Raw genomic sequence first — 16,702 nt, 5'->3', positions numbered from 1 at the left:
AATGAGCCACTCATATTAAGCCATTTCTTAAAGCATACTGAAAATAATTTTACCTTTCCTTGATACTTTAAATATCTAGTACTTTGCAAGGTACTAAAAGTACAAAATTGAGGGTCAAATGTCTTCCTAACAATTTCTTCCCTCTATTGATATGTAAACTTACTACACTATGACAATTTGAATTATAAATGCTGCTTTGAGTAGAAATGTACAATGACTTTCAGGGAAAGTGCCACTATTGATACCAATTCACACTGTCCCACTGACAGAAAGTCCTGTTAATACACATTCTTGAGCTGTACTGTTGTGAGAAGGACTATTAGGAGTTAAGGTATGTTTATCAAAAGATTCTAGAATGTTACACTTCTAAGTCTTTAAAACATTTTTTAAGAAATACTCTGAATTTTTCTTCTTTAACAGGTAAACTGGTCTCTCTCTTTTCTTCCCCTTTCTAACATGCTGAAGAAAATTACCCAACTAGCTGTTTAAGCCTAGGTACTACTCTTCATGACCCAGAGCAATACATCTTAGAGGGGCATTCTGTCCCCCGAGACAGGCAGAATTTCAAAGCCTCCTCATGTCGCTTCTCATTGTATTTTGCCCAATACTAGCAGTGTAACACCAATATTACATTATGAAAAACAATTAACCTTTAAGGTCAGGGTTAAGGACATTGTCTTATTCGTTGTATCCCTAGCACAAAGCAGTTCCTGGGATATAACCACCACTCCATAAATGTGTATCTGAATAGGCTAAAGATGGGAATTCTACTACTGGGGAAAGGCCACTCCCTAATGCGCATATACCAAGCTGAACAAGAGGGCTCTCCCATCTGATCAAGGAGGTAACAAATAGTTTGTGATCAAACAAATAAGAAATGACCAAAAGTTAACACTTAAACAATTACTACAAAATGTTTAGAAAATTAATGATATAAATGTGTCCACATTGGAGATGTACACTTAAGTCAGAAGACAGCCCTATGAATCAGTCCAGGCAGTGTTTTTTAAAAAAAATCCTCTTTCTCATACTCCACATCCATTCAGTCAGGAAATCATAGTGGTTCCACCTTCAAAATGTATCTAGAATCTTGACCACTCTTCATCACCTCCATTTTAGGCCCTGGTCCCAGCCACCATTACATCTCATCTAGATTACCCTTGTCCCCAAAAGAATATTCTCAAAGCAGCAGCCAAAGTACGCATATAACTTCCTCTACTTAAAACCTTGCACTCAATGCCCACTTCACTCAGAGTTAAAGCCAGAGTCCCTACAATGGCCTCAAGGCCCTGTGTAATCCCCCAGCACCCTTGCCCTTTGCATCACACCCTCTCCATTGTTCACTCCACACCAGCAACTCTAATCTTCCTGTTCCTGGGCATGTTCCTCCCTTCTTTTAGGACTTGGCACTGATGCTCCCTCTCTCCCTCAATACTCTTCATCCAGGTATCCGTTTGGGAAAGGTCCTCATTCCCTTCCAGTTTTTCTTTAAGTCTAAATTGTCCATGAGACTTACCCTGATCACCCTACTTAACACTGCCAACTGCCCACCCATGACCAATCCCCCTTAGCCCGCTCATTTTTTTTCATAGAAATCACCTTTGAACATAACATATAATCTTCCCATGTTTATCATTTTTGTTTTGCTCCCCCCCTAAAATATAGACTCCAGGAGGGCAGAATCTTTGTTATGTTTGTTGATGTTTGCAAGGTCCTGGGAGGGTTCCTAGCACGTAATATTTTCTGAATGATAAATAAAAGAACATTTAGAAATCAAGAGAATTCTTATGAATCTAGATCTTCCACTGCTCTTGAGAAACACAGAACTGGAAATCCTGGGCCCTGCAACTAGAACTGACCACAAGTGCCTTGTTTACACAAGACATCATTTTAATTTGCCACAGTCCCCACCATTCCCAAGTGCCACAACTAATATCAGATGAAGATTAGAGAAAGTTTAGAAATTTCCTTAAAAGTAACAATAATTTTCTTACTGAGAAGACAACAGGTAGCCTCAGGGACTATGGCAAATTAGAGAGTTCATGCCCGAACTAAAAGGAGCAGCCACTAGTCATTCTACCTGTTTCTGGTTACCTGTCAAGTCAGTTTTCTAGTACTTCAGCAATATTCATTTATCTCCAAAAAGGATACCTATAATCCAAACAGTGTAAATGTAATGTAAAAATGGACAACAGTTAAACTGGTGCTTTGCTGGGCTAAATTCAAACATTCCTATTAATTAAGCTGGGAACTTAACATACTGAGCTATTACGTAAGAGTAATGAAGCTCTATTTTTTCAAAAACATTTTATAAGACAGAAGGCTCTTCCCTAAAGTGTCAATTTTCTTTTTTTAAGAAAATAAACTCCTTTAGGGCACAGATGATTCTTCAAAAATTCCTTCTAAAAAAGCCCTGGGCTTCCCTGGTGGCGCAGTGGTTGAGAGTCCGCCTGCCAATGCAGGGAACACAGGTTCGTGCCCCGGTCCGGGAGGATCCCACATGCTGCGGAGCGTCTGGGCCCGTGAGCCATGGCCGCTGAGCCTGCGCGTCCAGAGCCTGTGCTCCTCAGCAGGAGAGGCCACAACAGTGAGAGGCCCGCGTACCGCAAAAAAAAAAAAAAAAAAAAAAAAAAAAGCCCTTCACAGGGACTTCCCTGGTGGTCCACCCTGGCCAGAGAACCAGATCCCGCATGCATGCCACAACTAAGAGTTCACATGCCATAACTAAGAAGTCCATGTGCTACAACTAAGACCTGACACAGCCTAAATAAATAAATAATTTTTTTAAAAAAAATAAAAAGAAAAACAAACAAAAAAAAGTAATGACATACAATCTCATCAACTATCAAGACAGGGAGAAGAATTAGAAGATAAATCTGAGGACAACTGACTGAAACAAAGATTTTATTCAATTCCATTAATTCAGTCAACAGTTACATCTACATACCAGATACTGTGCTGGACTTGTAGATACAACAATGAGCAAATCAGTCTTGCTAGATTTGGCCCTTTGCTCTAGCCAGACAAGATAGTTTATGGATCTCAAGATTGTCTTTAAAATATATTCACCATCCCTCCTAGCTTTAGTCATTCACAAATGTTGTAAGCATTCCTCATTTACAGTCATCTAATAAAACAATGGAAAAAGGAAAAAAAAGGCAAAGTCCTACTGTATGCCATGAGAAATCTCCCTCTGGGCTGACATTCATTAATTGACACCCTCTGCATGTTTATTCACCCAGAGAAAAATTCTACGTTAACTATACTAGAATCCAAACTATATTTCCACAGTCCATAGGGAAATCATAAGAACTCTGCTAAATGCCTTACTGAAATCATATTTTCTTGTAACTACAAGAAGGAGGTGGGAATCTGCTCTTAGAACTGACCCCAAATTATAACTACTTCATTTCTCTGTGCTTAACAACCATCCCTTTGATAATCCATTCCAGAAACTTCTCCATGATCTTCCAGCTCATCAACCTTCATTTGTGGACTCATACAGTCTTTTAAAATATTGGAATTAGATTTCTTTCTAACCATTTTTCCACCCCTAACTTCAGTTATTCACAACAGGTAGAACTTGCCTCCAGGACAGTGTTTTCCAACTTTTATCACATCATGACACACACAGAAAACGACAGAATTTGTAGGGAATACTGGGGAAAGAGGTCAGAACTATTTTGGGAGGAGGTACCAGCTATAGGGCTCAGGGGCCCCAGTCCCCATGTTAACTCAGCTTCTCTTGCTACCCACAAAGACAAGCAATAGTTTGCCACACCTGTAATGCATTTATGCCCTAGTATATTGCTTGATGAGGTAAGACTTTTTAAATAAATGGGAATTAACATTTTATGAATTTTTCACTAACTGAGAAGCAAAAATTAGCCAAAGTCAGCACTGGGAATTGCTAGCTAGATGGAAAGAACCAGGTGTATTTCTAGGGCACCTCATATCACACCCTGTGCAATTATATCTCATAATCAATATCTTCTGATATTAATGACTCACCACAAAAAAAAAACTGTCTCAACATCCTCAAAGTAGCTAGGAAATACATCTTTTAAAAAGTAGTATTTCTGCTCCTCTAGATTTAAAGGTCCTTATTAGTCACTAATCCCACTCCCATACTACAATCATCATTTGCAGCCTTCTTTGACAAAGACACACTTTCTAGATAAACAAGATGCCTTCTGTTTCAAGGAGCTGAAAATCAGAACTGCCTACCTGCTGCTTACTACCTGTAAGTCCTGGTTCCAGAGAACTTGCCAGAAATACTCACAGTTACAGTATATCCTATACATATTAACTATTCCTTTTTCTACAGCTAAAAATCATTAAAGATTTTTACAATGAGTAAAGAAATCAAGAGACTGGCATCTGAATAAATCCTACTCGTTTTATGAAAAAGTTTGTATACAAATTATTTTTTCTGACAAAATAGTGAAATTTGACTAAATGAGAAAACATATGGAAAATTAAGAAAACCAATTATAATAATTTGGAAATAGAGAAAGAAATACTGGCTTTCACTGACTGACTTCATTACATCAGGCCCTTTAATCAGTGGTATGAAAAACACTTTATGCCTTCAGCATTATTAAGAAGGAAAGAACTGGTAAACAAAATATGCATCACTCAAGAGATTAAACTAACAAAATTAAAAGAACAAAGTCAAGGGTCTGAAATTCATCCTTAAGGATAGAAGGGTAGGATAAGAAAACCTTATACTTTCTCAATTACATTTCCAAATTTTCCTTCTTACTTAGCTGGGTCTTCTTTAGAAATTAACATTTAGGTCATATATATAAGATTGAATCTCAAGAAGGTAGTTAATAAAGTGTCTTTGCAAGAAATACTACAGAAATACAATCATGAGTTTTCTTTAGCCTTGATCCTTAAGAGCCTCTAACATACTTAGCGTTTTAAAGGTTAAAATGACGTACATCTTTTACCATGGACAAGTTCAAACTACAAGTCACCATAAATTAACAAAAATTTCAGCAAAAGTAGTATGAATTTACATAAGGCTTTTGCTGAATACAAAGAAGCTTACTTGTAATCTGAATAAAAAGGATTGTTTTTCTAAGCTTTTGACAAAATTCAACACCCATTTATGATAAAAACCCTCCAGAAAGTAGGCATAGAGGGAACTTACCTCAACATGGTAAAGGCCATATATAACAAACCCACAGCCAATATCATTCTCAATGGTGAAAAACTGAAACCATTTCCTCTAAGATCAGGAACAAGACAAGGTTGTCCACTCACACCACTATTGTTCAACACAGTTTTGGAAGTTTTAGCCACAGCAGTTAAGAGAAGAAAAAGAAATAAAAGGAATCCAAATTGGAAAAGAAGAAGTAAAGTTGTCACTGTTTGCAGATGACATGATACTATATAGAGAGAATCCTAAAAATGCTACCAGAAGACTATTACAGCTAATCAATGAATTTGGTAAAGTAGCAGGATAAAAAACTAATGCCCAGAAATCTCTTGCATTCCTATACACTAATGACGAAAAATCTGAAAGAGAAAGTAAGGAAACACTCCCATTTATCACTGCAACAAAAAGAATAAAATACCAAGGAATAAACCTACCTAAGGAGACAAAAGACCTGTATGCAGAAAACGATAAGACACTGATGAAAGAAATTAAAGATGATATAAATAGATGGAGAGATATACCATGTTCTTGGACTGGAAGAATCAACATTGTGAAAATGACTATACTACCCAAGCAATCTAAAGATTCAATGCAGTCCCTATCAAACTACCAATGGCATTTTCCACAGAACTAGAACAAAAAATTTCACAATTTGTATGGAAACACAAAAGACCCCAATATCCAAAGCAATCTTGAGAAAGAAAAACAGAGCTGGAGGAATCAGGCTCCCGGACTTCAGACTATACTACAAAGCTACAGTAATCAAGGCAGTATGGTACTGGCACAAAAACAGAAATATCGATCAATGGAACAGGATAGAAAGCCCAGAGATAAACCCACACACACAGAGTCACCTTATTTTTGATAAAGGAGGCAAGAATATACAATGGAGAAAAGACAGCCTCTTCATTAACTGCGGCTGGGAAAACTGGACAGCTACATGTAAAAGAATGAAATTAGAACACTCCCTAACACCACAGACAAAAATAAACTCAAAATGGATGAAAGACCTAAATGGAAGGCCAGATACTACAAAACTCTTAGAGGAAAACATAGGCAGAACACTCTATGACATAAATCACAGCAAGATCCTTTTTGACCCACCTCCTAGAGAAATGGAAATAAAGACAAAAATAAACACATGGGACCTAATGAAACTTAAAAGCTTTTGCACAGCAAAGGAAACCATAAACAAGACCAAAAGACAACCCTCAGAATGGGAGAAAATATTTGCACATGAAGCAACTGACAAAGGATTAATCTCCAAAATTTACAAGCAGCTCATGCAGCTCAATAACAAAAAATCAAACAATCCAATCCAAAAATGGGCAGAAGACCTAAATAGACATTTCTCCAAAGAAGATATACAGATTGCCAACAAACACATAAAAGGAAGCTCAACATCACTAATCATTAGAGAAATGCAAGTCAAAACTACAATGAGGTAACACCTCACACCAGTCAGAATGGGCATCATCAAAAAATCTACAAACAACAAATGCTGGCGAGGGTGTGGAGAAAAGGGAACCCTCTTGCACTGTTGGTGGGAATGTAAATTGATACAGCCACTATGGAGAGCAGTATGGAGGTTCCTTAGAAAAGTAAAAACAGAACTACCATACGACCCAGCAATCCCACTACTGGGCATAAACCCTGAGAAAACCATAATTCAGAAAGAGTCATGTACCACAATGTTCACTGCAGCACCACTTAAATAGCCAGGACATGGAAGCAACCTAAGTGTCCATCGACAGATGAATGGATAAAGAAGATGTAGCACATATATACAATGGAATACTACTTAGCCATAAAAAGAAACTAAATTGAGTTATTTGTAGTGAGGTGGATGGACCTAGAGACTGTCATACAGAGTGAATTAAGTCAGAAAGAGAAAAACAAATCCCGTATGCTAACACATATATATGGAATCTAAAAAAAAAAAACAAAAACAAAAAAGGTTCTGAAGAACCTAGGGGCAGGACAGGAATAAAGTCCCAGACATAGAGAATGGACTTGAGGACACAGGGAGGGGGAAGGGTAAGCTGGGACGAAGTGAGAGAGTGGCATGGACATATATACACTACCAAATGTAAAACAGATAGCTAGTGGGAAGCAGCTGCACAGCACAGGGGGATCAGCTCGATGCTTTGTGACCACCTACAGGGGTGGGATAGGGAGAATGGAGGGAGACACAAGAGGGAGGAGATATGGGGATATATGTATAGCTGATTCACTTTGTTATAAAGCAGAAACTAACATACCATTGTAAAGCAATTATACTCCAATAAAGATGTTAAATAAATAAATTAAGTAAGTAAGTAAGTATGTATAAGCCCTTCAAGCCAGCAGTTTCACTCCTGGGATTCTGTACTAAATAAATAAAACCATCAGTCCTTAAAGAAAAAAAGAAAAAAAAAAAAAAAAAAAAACCTGTTTCTCTGATTAACAATAAACAAAACTGTAAATTAAAAATCATGCTTCCAGGGCCTCCCTGGTGGCGCAAGTGGTTGAGAGTCCGCCTGCCGATGCAGGGGATACGGGTTCGTGCCCCGGTCTGGGAGGATCCCATATGCCGCGGAGCGGCTGGGCCCGTGAGCCATGGCCGCTGAGCCTGCGCGTCCGGAGCCTGTGCTCCGCAACGGGGGAGGCCACAACAGTGAGAGGCCCGCATACCGCAAAAAAAAAAAAAAAAAAATCATGCTTCCGGGGCTTCCCTGCTGGCACAGTGGTTGGGAGTCCGCCTGCCGGTGCAGGGGACACGGGTTTGTGCCCCGGTCCGGGAGGATCCCACACACCTTGGAGCGGCTGGACCCGTGAGCCATGGCCACTGAGCCTGAGCGTCTGGAGCCTGTGCTCCGTGGCAGCGAGGCCACAGCAGTGAGAGGCCCACGTACTGCAAAAAAAAAAAAAAAAAAAAAATCATGCTTCCTTGACATATATACACTACCAAATGTAAAACAGATAGCTAGTGGGAAGCAGCTGCATCACACAGGGAGAACAGCTCGGTGCTTTGTGACCACCTAGAGCGGTGGGATAGGGAGGGTGGGAGGGAGACGCAAGAGGGAGGGGATATGGGGGTATATGTATATATACAGCTGATTCACTTTGTTATACAGCAGAAACTAACACAACATTGTAAAGCAATTATACTCCAATAAAGATGTTTTAAAAACAAATCATGCTTCCATGTCAAGGAAATCAAGCCTACCTCATTCAAAAACATATCATATAATATATGACAACTTTCTTATCTTCTACATGCTCTCACTTTTGAAAGAAAAACCCATTCTAGAAACAAATAAGTACAAATAGAGATGAAGACTTTTACAATTTTAAAGTTTAAAATGTTCCACATCTTTCTTGAAAAACTAATAAAAGCAAAATCTCCACCAAAGCACATTTAAAGCCATATTAATCAAATGTACATAAAAAAGAGATTAATTATGGTAATCTACATAAAATTGTTGGGATTTTAAATATTACTACTAAGAAAATGCAGTGTATAGCTATTACATTACTCATTATCATGTTCTTATTAAATCCTTAAAAAGATAAAGTGAAGCACACTTTCCAAACTCAAAATTTATTTTATAATTAAAAGATTAATATAAATTAACAAAACCTATTAAGGTTTTTGTTATCAATAAAATAATCTACTAATAAACATAGGCAACTATTTAATTCATTTAACGATATTAATATTTATTGATTACCTAAGTGTCAGGCCCTCTTCTAAGAGATTGGGATATTATCAGTGAACAAAATAAGACAAAGAAACCCTGCTCTTATAGAGCTTATATTCTAATGCTCAACTTCTTTTTTCCCCCTTCTGGCTCTCTATTTTTCACGTCCAAAAAAAGGACAGGAGAAATACTGGACCTCCCTTTACAATCACATAAACAGGTAAGATTTTCTGTCACCATTTCCCTGAAGAATCATCACAGCCAGAATTTTCTTCCCCATAATTATAGCATATAAAAACAGGACTTCAGCTTCCCGAAGCTTTGATTCTTACGTTATCAGCACTACGGGAGCGCAGAATAATCTCATAATAATTTTAGGATGCCAACAATCATAAGTTCCACCTTCTCTTTTATGTTAATAAAACTTATTTTTTAAATATAAAATAAAAGCCAAAAGTTGTTATTAAACCAAAAGTAAAGTTCGTATCTTATCAAAGATCCCATGTCGAGATGGCATAAGTTTTTGTTAATTTAGTACCTAATTTTTTGGCAATTGCGTAAGCCTCATCTGGTGACTTAGCCACGTGTCCTTTGGGAATGGAGACGCCAGCTTCTTGCAACAATTCCATACTCATGTATTCATGTAGTGAGAGATTCCTTTGCTGTTGCTGCTGTATTTGGAGTCCATGGTTGTTAAATAATCCAGAACTTCCCAGAACCTAGAGAAATTGGGGACACATTTATACAGAGAGTGATTTGGCAGTAATTCTTGTTAAAAACACCTTCTGAAAATAATTTATTTAGAGTACTCCGTTCTTCAAAACTATAACAGAATTGTTATATTAAGGCATCATATAATATATATTATATTATATTATATTATTATATATATTATTATATATATTATATCATATAATATAATATAATATAATATTCAGAGTAAATTACAACACAAAACTAAGAGCTAATCTACTAGCTAATATCAAATGTTACCCTTGCACTTTTAACTATTTCCTCATCACCTCTAGTCCTTATCTTTTATTTGAGCTTTAGTACCATATCTCTAATGATCTACAGAGCATTTCTACCTCATGCCAAATTTCGCAGATCTAAAACCAATCTCCTATTTCCACCAAATCAAAAATCCTTCCCATCTTTCTTCTCTCCACCATTCCTCCAGAACCTAACAAATTGCCTGACACTAGATATAACTGAATGATTTGGTACCATTAAGCTTTTGTGCATTCAAAGCTAAAACCCCTACTTCATCTGTAGTGCACATTGTGGTGTGCTGCCCAGATCCTCCCTTGGGACCAAGGCATTCATAGCCCAGCTGCTGGGAGTGTTGGCAGCTGACAGGTCTCAGCTGAGTCCCCTCACTGGAGCCTCCCTGCCTTAAGTCATACCTCCTTTCCCACTGTCAGCCTGCAGCCAATGACTGGCCAATGAGGGTTAAGGGAAGGATGTAAAGACCTGGCACCTCACCCCAACTTGGGACAATTCAGGACCATCCTAGCTGCAGACCTTCCATAGGAAGAGCAGAGGTCCCCAATGCACTGCACCACAGTTCTATGACTCCCTCTATTCAGTCCTCCTTCCTTCACTCTCCCGCAGGTGTTGATCCAGAGATCACTTTCTAGTAAACTTCCTCCATGACACTCTCCATCTAAGAGTCTGCAAATTACAGCTCAGAGAACCAATCTGCAACATCATCTTTAATGCATTCCTTCTAAATGATTCCTTTAACTGGTGTCTCCTTTACAAACCCAGTTCAGGTGTATGTCCTTCACAACTGGACTGCGAAAATTTCCAAGAAAGAAATGCCCTACAAACTTCTCTTTTTCAATCTACATAGAACGTTCATTCATTCAAAAACTTACTGAGCACCTAGACACTGGAAATAGTGAGGTGAACCCAACAAAACCCTTGCACCTAAAGCTGACAATCTACTGTGTATTTGTGTGTCGGGGGTAGGGGGAGGCACAGACAATAAACAAAATACATCAAACAGTAGTAATAAGAGTAAGGAGACAGAAAATAAAAAAATAAGAAGTGCTATTTTATACAGCTGGAGGAGTTTTCTCCACTAAAATATCCCTCAGTAGAGCTGAGTAAGAATTATTTTTTCAAAAAGAAATAAGTAGGAAACAGAAATAAGATGTCCCTCTACCAGCTGAATAAGTCACTGCTGAAAGACAAAGGAGTATGAGAGCTGTCAGCCACCAGTGGCAAGGCCACAACAATGAGAACTATTGAAGGAAGGATGCAATCAGAAAGATCTCTAGCATCTATGGTCCCAAAGCTCCACTAAGTTAGAGCCTAGTCTTAGCCTATCATTAACAACACACAGAAACACCTCCCTCCCTTTTTTCAAACTCCTCAATCCTATCAACTTTATATGGCAATATGTAGAACAAATTAAGTGCTATGAAAGCCTTGGAAAACTGCACTGGAATCACACATTTAAGTGTTATCCACCCATACATTCCCATTATCTCCACACAGAATACAGAATACTGAAACATCGTACATACCAAACAGTATCGTAAGAACTGAATTGAAAGAAATCTTATACAAAACAGTCTGATTCTTAAAGAGAAAAGTCTGCATCAAAATTACCTGGGAATGCCTCTAAAAATGCAGATTCCAGGGTCCCCCTTTCATCTACAAAATCAGAGCCTCTGGATTGGGCCACAAGAAATCTGCACTTGTAAAAAGTTATTCAGCTGATTCTTAAGCACGCTACAGCACGAGAACCACTAGTCTAACAAATCAATCACACAGAATAGCAAGCTATTTCTGATTCATCTGGTAAGCTAAAATCCTGGATAACATCTCTCTTGGGTAGCTCAATTCCCTGATTTAGTTTCACTTTAATATTAAAAACCAACAACTTCTCAAACTTCAGTATACATCTACCTTGTGAAATCCCATTCCTGGGTATACACTCAACAGAAATGAGTGCTTAGTCTACCAAAAGGCATATATAAGAATGCTCATAGCAGGCTTATTCATAATAGACAAAAAAATGAATTGCCCATCAATAGAAGAATGGGTAAATTGTAGTATATTAATATAATAGAATAATACAGAGCAAAAAAGAAAAAACCTACTGCTCACAAAACAATGGATTAATCTCACAAATATAATTTTAAGGGAAAGAAGACAGACACAAGAATACATACTTATATGATTTCTTTTTATATAGTTCGGACCCAGTCAGAATTAACATACAGTGATGGAAATCAGAATAAGTGGTTACCTTCTATTAGTAAGTATTGGTAAAGAGAGTGCCTTCTGAGGGCTAAAAACACTGTATGTATATCTTGATCTGAATGGTGGCTACACAGATGGACACATACATAAAAATTAATCTAGCTATCCACTGAAGTTGTACATAAATTATGCACTTTGCTGTACATAAGCTATACCTCAAAATAATAAAAATAAGGGGGGAAGGGGGAGTACCTAGCATAAGCTTGGCGAAAATAGTCATACACTGAAACATTTTTGAATGACTATATACCAGACACTGTACCAGGGACACATAAAGAATGAGGCCAACCACAGAGTTCACAGATGTATAAATAAACAGCTGCAACACATATAAGAGCAATCACAATCACTAGGTGGCACCTAATTAGCTGGACAGACCAGAAAAAAATACCATAGAGGCCTGATCCTAGTTTAAAAAAAAAAAATCTAACATTTATAGAGGACACTTTGGGGACAACTGGGGAAATATGAATCTGATTTATATGCTAGACATAAGTATTTCAGCAATTTTAAATTTCCTAAGTATGATAACTATATTGTGGTTATTTAGGAGAATGTCCTTATTCTTAAGAGACATACACTGAAACATCTAAGGGTGAAGAAGTGCCATGATACCTGCAACTTACTCTCAAATGGTTCAGCAAAAATAAATGAATATAATTTATACATACATACATATGTATACAAATTATATGACTGCATAGCATATAATTTTTTTAAAGATAAAGCAAATGTGGCATAAATTTAATGTAGGTGAAGGCAATATGGGTGTTCAATGTACTGGCTGGAACATACCTATCAGTTTGAAATTTTTCCAAAAAAGGCTGGGGATAAATCCATGATGCAAAACTCTAAGTATATTTTTATGGTTTCTTTCAAATATCTACATCTATTTTCAAATATCTTTATTTACAAATAATTAGTAGTACTCATAAGGTATTGCTGATAGTTTTTTATACCACTTTAAAGTTTTTTTTAAATATCTGAAATATTTTGATAATCCTTTCCTTGCACCACTACAAGTTGTAACTTGAAATATCATCAGCTGTGAATTATGGTGGTAATACAAATCACTGCATAATCACAAAGATTCCCACATTTAAGTATTTTTCTTTCCTGATATTATCACTTAGAAGATTCCTACTGCCAAAAGGCCACAAATTCCTGGCCAAATTCCTACCCCACCACCTATCCAATCACATACCTAGTTTAAATAATACTTAGTCAAAAGTGGGAAAATGTAGTTACTGGGGAGTATGATTCACAACAAACAAGAAGATACCTTAAATTATTTAACTTGAACTATTTTTACCAAATATACACTGGACGAAAGACAGAGAAACTAGAAAAGGGTCAGAGAACTAAACAAAATGTTTAAGAGAATTTGCTAAACTCAGTGGGTGACCTTGAACAAGATTCCTTAGGCCCTACACCTCTACGTCCCCATGTACAAAAGCAAGAGGTTAGACCCAATTTTCACTGCAGCACAATTTACAATAGCCAAGACGTGGAAGCAACCTAAATGTCCATCGAAAGACGAATGGATTAAGAAGATGTGGTACACATATACAATGAAATACTACTCAGCCATAAAAAAGAATGAAATAATGCCATTTGCAGCAACATGGATGAACCTAAAGATTATCATACTAAGTGAACTCAGTCAGAGAGAGAGACAAATACCATATCATATCACTTAAATGCGGAATTAAAAAAAATTGATACAAATTAACTTATTTACAAAACAGAAACAGACTCACAGACACAGAAAACAAACTTATGGTTACCAAAGGGGAAACGTTGGTGGGGGGGAGGTGGAGTGATAAATTAGGAGACTGGGATTGACATATACACACTACTATATATAAAATAGATAATCAATAAGGACCTACTGTATAGTACACGGAACTCTACTCAATATTCCGTAATAACTTGTATGGGAAGACAGTTTGAATAAGAATGGATATGTGTATAACTGAATCACTTAGCTGTACACCTGAAACTAACACAACACTGTAAATTAACTATACTCCAATATAAAACAAAAATTAAATTTAAAAAAAAAGCAAGGGGTTAGACTAAGGTGATTCCAAACTCTAAAGCTATATTACTTAATGTGAGGGTGGAAGAGAAGGTGTTTAAGACAATATAATAAGCATCTCTATATGGAGAGATAAAGACTTTTAAAGGAATTTCCAAAAGTATAAAGACAATGTTAAGAATGGAAACATATTTGTTCACCAAAGTCTCATTTTCTAAAAACTAGACAGCCCCCTTTAAGACCCATAAGAGGGAAGTTCAAGGCCAAAAAAGAATCACTTCTCCTATTAGGAAGCAAACTCACAGAATTCACTAGGTTGAAAGTATGAATAGTTCTAAAAAGAAAAAAAAAGTCTAAATCAATTCATTTATGGCATGTCTGAGGTTACTTCAGAACACAACCTAAAATTCTGGAATTGACTTAGGAAGCTAATCATGCCCTTGCACAAATTTATCAGTGCCAATGTTGGAAAGAATTGTTTAATTCTTATGCTCTAGGAAAAAACGTAAAGCAGATTCAAGCACACAGGTTTTAGAGCCAGACACTTCTGGAATTAAGCCTCAGCTATGACCTCACCTGCTTGGTGACCTAGACCAAATTACTCGTTCTCTTAGCCAAGGTTTCTCCATCAATGATGCGGAAATTAATAACTGACTTACAGTGTCGCTGAAAAGCCTACTGAGAGATTACATGTAAAATGCTTGGCACAGTTCCTGGCCTACAATAAATGCTCCAACTGAGCCCTCCTACAACCAAGTTCCCTTACTGAACTTATGATTAATCTCTCTACCCAAAAGCTTATTCCCTTTCTTGTCCCCTCCAACTTCAATCCTGTGTTAACTGAACACCAATCAACCAGAGTCAGATGACTAAAATTGCTGTGTTGATAACATCATTAATGCACTAAAATTGCTATTGCAGATACCATCATTAAAGTACAAACTCAGGTTGTTTCTCCAGGGCAAGATGAGTTAATAGGCCCCCAAGCCATGGACCATTTGGCCAGAGAACCATAAACAGGAGACAACCTGACCCTCTGTAACTAGAATTAAGAAATGTCACAGAAATTACACAAGCCAATGATTAATCCCAGCTTCTTTGTTCTTCCCCTTTAAAAACAACTCCTAACTCAAAAGACCAAGTTGTAGTGGATTTGTGACTTGTCTCACACTCCCTTGCTTGGCGCGCTGCAAATAAACGCTTACTTTGCTGCAAACAACCCCTGACAGTTTGGCTTTCTGTGCCACGGGCACACAAGCCCTTGCTCCCTTACACACACACACACACACACACACACACACACCCTACGGGCACACAAGCCCTTGCTCCCTTACACACACACACACACACACACACACACACACCCTGCGTCTATCATACTATATTCCATGCAAAAATGAAAAAAGACTATCTTATTTCCCCAGTTGGTAAGCTGGTAAACATCATGTCACTACCGCTATTAAACAGAACAGTACACCACTACTTGGGGGAGATGGGACACTTCCCGGCCTCGTCCCAGAAAAGGCCAGTCAGCAAGCACGGCTGGTTCTGTGAAGCCACTCCTACGTGTGACAGCTTCCAAGAGACACAAGAGTACATCTGAAGGGCATTTTCCCCCTCCCCAAAGAGGGGCCGCGGAAACCTCGGCCCACCGCGCCGGACGCTGGAGCAGCAGGAGAAAGCGTCCGGCCGCCACCTCTCCACACGGAGCCCACCCTGGCTCCCCGCCGCCCCCCTCAGTGACTAGGTGACCAGCCCTCGCCAGAATGCTGGAGCTCCTCGCAGACTTAAGCCTGGAGCAGAAAAGCGCAAACAAGAGTCCGCTCGCAGTCCTGGCGGGCAGCACTCCCGGGCAAGCCGCCCGCCGGCCCGGCGGGGCACCCCCTGTTACCCAATGTCACCGACTGCGGAGTGACCCCGAGCCGGGCCCCGGATCCCCTCACACCTCGCCCACAGGAGCCAGTCCCCCACCTCGCCCTTTCTCCTGCCGACCCTCAAAGCGAGGGCAGGCTGGGCCGCAATACCTGGGCAGCGGCCCGCAGCGCCGTCCGGGGCCCGTGGCTCCTAAGGGTGGCGGCAGCCAACAGCCGGCTGTAGAACATGGAGGCCGCCATTTCTGAGTCCGACCCAGGCTCCTGGGCGCCAGGCGCAGGCGCAGAAGCTCTAGGCTGCGGACGACGCAGGGGCTCCCGACACGCGGACCGCCCCTGGCCCCGCCCATGGGGCGGAGTCTCGGGTTAACTCTGCTGAGGCTGCTCGCCCCGGGCAGGCAAAGCAGGAATTGCTCCTGAGAAGCTGGGCTTGGCGGGCGTAGAGCAAACTTTGACCTTTGTAACTGTTCACTGCAGCCTCATTATACGACCTTCTGCCATCGCTCAGCAACCTGTAGTTTTCCTAGCTAAATGTAATAGAGAGACGACCAGCGCCACCACCTGTATGATCTTAAGTTCTCTGAGCCTCAGGTGCCTCATCTCTTTAAGATGGGGTTCATTCAGAAAATAAGAACTGCATGTCTGTTTTGTGCCAAACACTGCA

At 39.1% G+C, this 16,702-nt stretch overlaps 1 protein-coding gene across 1 annotated transcript in view; it reads right to left on the bottom strand.

The window, feature by feature from the left end:
• SUCLA2 (succinate-CoA ligase ADP-forming subunit beta) overlaps window positions 1-16,306 on the bottom strand; it is a 49,384-nt gene extending 33,078 nt beyond the window's left edge. Inside the window, exons 1-2 of the mRNA XM_060079710.1 lie at window positions 16,192-16,306; window positions 9,389-9,569 (exon numbers count right to left, since the gene is read on the bottom strand). Of these exons, the coding sequence (XP_059935693.1) occupies window positions 9,389-9,569; window positions 16,192-16,281 (271 nt within the window). The 5' untranslated portion in view covers window positions 16,282-16,306. The remainder of the gene's footprint in view (window positions 1-9,388; window positions 9,570-16,191) is intronic.
• Between the last annotated feature and the right edge of the window lie 396 nt (window positions 16,307-16,702).

The sequence above is a fragment of the Mesoplodon densirostris genome, chromosome 17, assembly GCF_025265405.1.
Source record: "Mesoplodon densirostris isolate mMesDen1 chromosome 17, mMesDen1 primary haplotype, whole genome shotgun sequence".
Lineage (NCBI taxonomy): Eukaryota > Metazoa > Chordata > Mammalia > Artiodactyla > Ziphiidae > Mesoplodon > Mesoplodon densirostris.
The sequence above is the reverse complement of the archived record's forward strand: the minus strand, read 5'-3'. Positions and strand labels throughout refer to the sequence as shown.